At 30.6% G+C, this 5,888-nt stretch overlaps 1 protein-coding gene across 1 annotated transcript; it reads left to right on the top strand.

Annotated features, from left to right (window-relative positions):
* The first annotated feature begins 3,856 nt into the window (after positions 1-3,856).
* On the top strand, positions 3,857-5,269 carry LOC110881704. The gene is made up of 6 exons (XM_022129885.1): positions 3,857-3,997; positions 4,083-4,350; positions 4,434-4,530; positions 4,836-4,963; positions 5,061-5,145; positions 5,248-5,269. Exons 1-6 carry the CDS (start codon positions 3,857-3,859, stop codon positions 5,267-5,269), a joined length of 741 nt encoding a protein of 246 aa, XP_021985577.1.
* The last annotated feature ends 619 nt before the right edge of the window (positions 5,270-5,888 follow it).

Genomic DNA, 5,888 nt, shown 5'->3' with positions numbered 1-5,888 from the left:
TCTTGAATGATCTTATTTAGTGGGTTTTTTTGGGGGTGTTTCTGTTCTTGATCTTACTTAGTGGGTGTTGATTTATTGTGGGTTTTCTCTCTCTAGAATCTGATGGTTTTTTTTAATTTGATGGTTTTTTTGAATTTGATGGTTTTTTGATATGTTAGTGGCTTTGATGGGTTTTGTTGGTGATTTGTGAATGTGTTGAATGTTGGTGATTTTTGTGAATGTGTTGAATGTTTGATCAGTGATTTCGAATGTGTTGAATGTTTGGATAGTGAAAAAAAATACTGTGGATTTTGATATGGTCGATTTTGGGCGGCGATGATGAAAAAAAAAACCCGCATTTTTTGATGACGATGGCGTGGCAAGGACGGTGGAGGGTAGGTTTTTGAACCTGCAACCCCACTTTTGCAGCCTCTGATTATCGGAAAATCTGAGCCAAAACTTCGTTTTTTTTCTAGAATCCACTCATTCTTTTGATTTTTGTTTGTTGGATTTTTTTTTCGAGGCGTCGATGATGATAGCAAACTATCTGAGACACCCCCCGAGTGTGCGATTTTCTGTTGCGTTCGGTTTTTCACTAAAAACGTTTTTGTAAAAAAAAAAAGTTAAACCGTAAACTTGTTAACGTAAACCGTAAACTTTTTATCGTAAAACGTAAAAACGTGAAGCGTAAAAAGTGTTACGTAAATTTTTTCGTAAGTTTTACATAAAACGTAAAACGTAAAAAGTTTTACGTAAAATGTAAATTTTTTTCGTAAAACGTAAAAAGTTTTACGTAAAACGTAAAACGTAAAAAGTTTTACGTAAAACGTAAATTTTTTAACGTAGAAAACCGGCGTGCAAAACGAAAAAAAAAACGTTAACGTAAAAAACCGGCGCGTAAAACGTAAAAAAAACGTTAACGTAAAAAATTAAACCGTAAATTTTTTAACGCAAACCGTAAACTTTTTTAACGTAAAACGTAAAAACGTGAAGCGTAAAAAGCTTTACGTAAAACGTAATTTTTTTTAGTAAAACGTAAAAAGTTTTACGTAAAACGTAAAAAACCGGCACGTAAAACGTAAAAAAACGTAAAACGTAAAAAACCTGCGCGTAAAACGTAAAAAACCGGCGCGGCAAACGTAAAAAACTGGCACGTAAAATGTAAAAAACCGGCGCGTAAAACGTAAAAAACCGGCGCGTAAAACGTAAAAAAACGTTAACGTAAAAAATTAAACCATAAATTTTTTAACGCAAACCGTAAACTTTTTTAACGTAAAACGTAAAAACGTGAAGCGTAAAAAGCTTTACGTAAAACGTAATTTTTTTTAGTAAAACGTAAAAAGTTTTACGTAAAACGTAAAAAACCGGCGCGTAAAACGTAAAAAAACGTAAAACGTAAAAAACCTGCGCGTAAAACGTAAAAAACCGGCGCGGCAAACGTAAAAAACCGGCGCGTAAAATGTAAAAAACCGGCGCGTAAAACGTAAAAAACCGGCGCGTAAAACGTAAAAACGTAAACGCAAAACTTTTTTACGTTCCGTAAAAAAAGGTAAAAAACCGTTAACGTAAAAAAACCGGCGCGTAAAACGTAAAAAAACCGGCGCGTAAAATGAAAAAAACCGGCGCGTAAAGCGTAAAAACCGGCGCGTAAAATGAAAAAAACCGGCGCGTAAAACGTAAAAAACCGGCGCGTAAAACGTAAAAAACGTTAACGTAAAACTTTTTTACGTTTTCGTAAAAAAAAGTTCGTAAAAAACCGCTCGTAAAAAACGGCGCGTTAAAAAAAACGGCATTAAAAAAACGGTTTGTTAAAAAAATCTTAATTTAAAGAAAGATTTTAATAAAAAAATTCTTTTAATAAAAAATTATTATACAAATCTGAATTTAAATTATTGTTTAACATAAAATTCTGTTTTTTTAATATATAAGTAATTAATGAATAAGACAAAAAGACAATTAAATATAATATATATATAAAGACAAAATAGTGTAATTTTACTATACTACCCTTTTGGATTATAATATTAAAGACATAATAAGACAAAATCTATTTAATATTAATTTTAGTTACTTTAAATCTCATCCATTGATCTCCTTGATCTAAAGGCTAGAAAAGTGGTTCTCTCAGTTCTTACAACTGGAGGTGGTTCTCATTTTAGCGGTCCCCTATATATATATATATATATATATATATATATATATATATATATATATATATATATATATATATATATATATATATATATATATATATATATATATATATATATATATATATATATATATATATATATATATATATATATGTATGTATGTATATATGTGTGTGTTATTGAATACGTAATATATATTATATGTCACAGAATAGTAACCAAGTTTCAAAAGTGTTTTAATTAGGTCACTCATACCGTTTTTGTCTCAATTAGATAACTTAACATTCAAGTCGAGTCATGTCCTTTTTTCTATGTGTCAAGAAAAAAATGAAGAATAAGATGTTTGGGTCGGATTATTTCAATATATGAAATTATATTTATTAAAAATAAAAACACTTTAATTACATTAAAAATTAAAAAAATAAGTTACAATTCATGTCATCACTCAAAGTTAGCATCAAATAAAAGGGAAAAAAGAAACAAAAATACACATCACCATGGTTACTTATGATATCAATGGGAAAACCCTTAATTTTAATGAAAAATGAATGATGAGTGACCTGATTGGAACACTTTTGAAACTTGAGTGACCTAATTGGAACACTTTTAAAACATGGTTACTATTCTACAAAGTTACCCCATATATATTAGAAAAGTAGTCCTTTCCTTACGAAAATAAAGTTTCTGACGTTATATATTAGCTTTTGGTCATAATGTTGTATAAAAAAATTCTAGCATTTACGTTTTGTTTTCCTACAACATTCCGACGAAATAAATGTCGACAGAATAAGTTTTTTCGGCTAGTGGAAAATATACGATAAAAAAATTTCTTTTGTTTGATGTTTTAAAATAAATAATATAATCAATAATAGTTATCAGTTTTATAAATAATAATTAAAAAACATAAAAAAGACTTTTGTCGTAAAGTTGTCAAAACAAATAAAAAATACATACAGAAAATAGATGTTGTCCGAAAGTTGGCTAAAGTTTACCATGAAATTGATTTATCACAATTTTGTCGGAAAACTCGTCGAAAAATAGCCAGAAATAATTTTCCTACGTGCATTTTTTGTTGGGAAACGCATTTCCAACGATATATGTTGCTAGATTTCATACAGTTTTAGTAGTAATAGAAGAGAAAATAAAAATAATTTCTCATACGTATAATCTTTGTATAATTTATCTATCTATCTATACTTTCTATAAAAGGAGAAATCCCAATGACATAAGAAAAGCTGTTGTGTCAGCAGAAGAGCATGTCCAACAAGGCTTTTCTTATCTCATTATTACATCATAAAGCCTAATATATAAATCACTTTAAATCACTTTAAAATACATTTAATGCTCTATCAAACCACTGCCTTGTGTATTTTCAAATGTTAAAGGTCTGGCCCACCTTCAAAAGGGCACACCATTACCCATCTACAAGAAAGTAGCAGCTGGTTCCTTTTGGCAAACGTATACTTAGCAGCAGCAGTTGTTATTATCTTCCTTAATGCTTTTAGATCAACAGATGTTTAACACTAATTACCGGGAAATTCAAATTCAAATATGCATGGGAATAAGTAATTAGCAATTAATGCATGTTACTTAGAAACTCATGTCAATCATCCTTCTTATATAAGGCTTTTCTTCTCATTTCCATCTTCATATTTCATCACGCTTTCATCTTCTCTGATTTGAAATTTGAAATTTAATCACAATCCGATTTCCGAATTAGAAGCATGTCAATATCAGTTGACAGTAATAATCTTAGTTTTGTTAACGATGTGAATCCTGGGAAGGATATGTGGAATATGAAGGCGAGAATTATTCGAAAATGGAATCAGGGTTACAAGATGGATCTCATCTTCATTGATGAGAAGGTAATTTGTATCTCTGCTTTTCCCTTTTATATTAGAGAATGTAGTGTTGTATGCTAAGAAGATACTTTCTTTAAATATTCTTCAGGGTGCTAAGATTCAAGCAGGTATTAAGAGTCATCTGATACCTGTTTTTGATGGACAGTTTCAAGAAGATGCTGTTGTGATTCTGTCGAAATTTGGTGTTAGTGAGAATAAAGATTTAGATAAAGTAGTAGTGCAGCCTTATAAAATCAACTTTTATAGATGCATAACTGTTACTCGTGTGAGAGATTGGCAAGGTGTTGAGTATGGTTTTAACTTTAGAGCTTATGAAGATATTCTTCAAGGAGAGGCATTAAAAGCTTTGAGTGTTGGTAGTGCATATTTTTCTAATCATGTCTTGCTTGTATAATATTAGAAAGTTTTACTTTTATTCTTGTATAATGTGATCATATAGATGTTGCTGGATCTGTGATTTGTTGTGGAGATCTTGAAATCTTTGATCGACCTCCAAAGGAGACTAAGAAGATGAATTTCAATATTGAAGATTTGGAGTAAGTTGTTGTTTATATGTTCAGTCATGTAGTGATCATTAACTGTATTTAATGATGTTAATAAATAAGATGAAGAATGTTTGTATTTAATGTGGGATCATGGTAATGGTAATAAATGAGATTTATAGTGTTTGTATGTAATGCTGAATCATGGTAATAAATGAGGTCTACAGTTTATTCTTAGTGAATATGGTAGTTAATTTATGGCTCATTTGCTACTTTAATAAATTTTATAGTTTTCCTGATTGATTTTCTGTTTTTTATTCATTCAATGTCGTTTTGATATGAATATTCTTTTCATGTAGGGGTAAGGTTTTGCGGTGTACTGTGTGGAATGATTATGCTCTGCAGATTAAGGACTTCATTTCTAAAATCCCACTTCATGAGCATGTGATGGTTGTTATACAACATGGAAAGTGTAAGGAATGGAAAGGTATTTTTGTTACTTTCTGCAAATCATAACTATACTATTTATTTCTGGCAATATAAAGACAGGTATACATTAAGTATCTATATACTTTTCCATGTAGGTGAATATACTGTTCAAAGTGATAAGTTTGCAACACGAATTTTTCTGAATGAAGAAATTGATGAAGTTGATGAGCTAAGGAGGAGGTAATTTCTCCATGTAATTTCTATTGTATATAGATGTTCAAGTGAAATACTTGGTTTCATGTCATTTGTATACTAATTCTAATCATTTGTGGTATTCAAAAGGCATATACTGAAGTTTGGATAAGGGAGTGGTTCTACTTCTCAAACGATACTATCGTCTCAGGGTGTTTTTCCATTACATAAAGAATTTGTAACTGAAGGTGTGAAGAAACATGTTGATGAGATTAGCGAGATAGATAAGGTTTCACTTCTTTGTATATAGTTTGGTTATTTGTTTGGTTTATCACCTGCGCGTTTTTTCAGGAAGTGTGTTGTGTTTTTACAGGAAATGTCTTGTGTTGTGGTTGCGACAATTAAGATGGTGCAAGAAGAGTATGGTTGGTTTTATGCTGCCTGTCGTAAGTGTTTCAAGAAGGTGATGGGTAAAAGTGAATACTTGCAGAATGTTGAAAAATTTTCAGATGATATTCTTCGATTGCCTGCGACTTCTTTGGTTTGTATCAGATGTCATACTGAATGTACATCGATCACCACAAAGTAAGCAATGATGACTATTTAGCATTATATTTATATAAGTAACATTCTAAGACTGATATTTGAATACAGTTTTGCAGTTTATTTAGTTAGTTGTGTATATTTCAGGTTCAAGGTGCAAGTGCGGGTGCAGGATGAGAGTGGTAGTGTTCCTTTTTTTGTAGGACCGTTATTGACAGTCGAGTGAGTCAATCAGAGCTAGATACTAC

The sequence above is a fragment of the Helianthus annuus genome, chromosome 10 (assembly GCF_002127325.2).
Source record: "Helianthus annuus cultivar XRQ/B chromosome 10, HanXRQr2.0-SUNRISE, whole genome shotgun sequence".
Lineage (NCBI taxonomy): Eukaryota > Viridiplantae > Streptophyta > Magnoliopsida > Asterales > Asteraceae > Helianthus > Helianthus annuus.
Note: the sequence above shows the minus strand (reverse complement) of the source record. Positions and strands in the feature narration are given on the sequence as shown.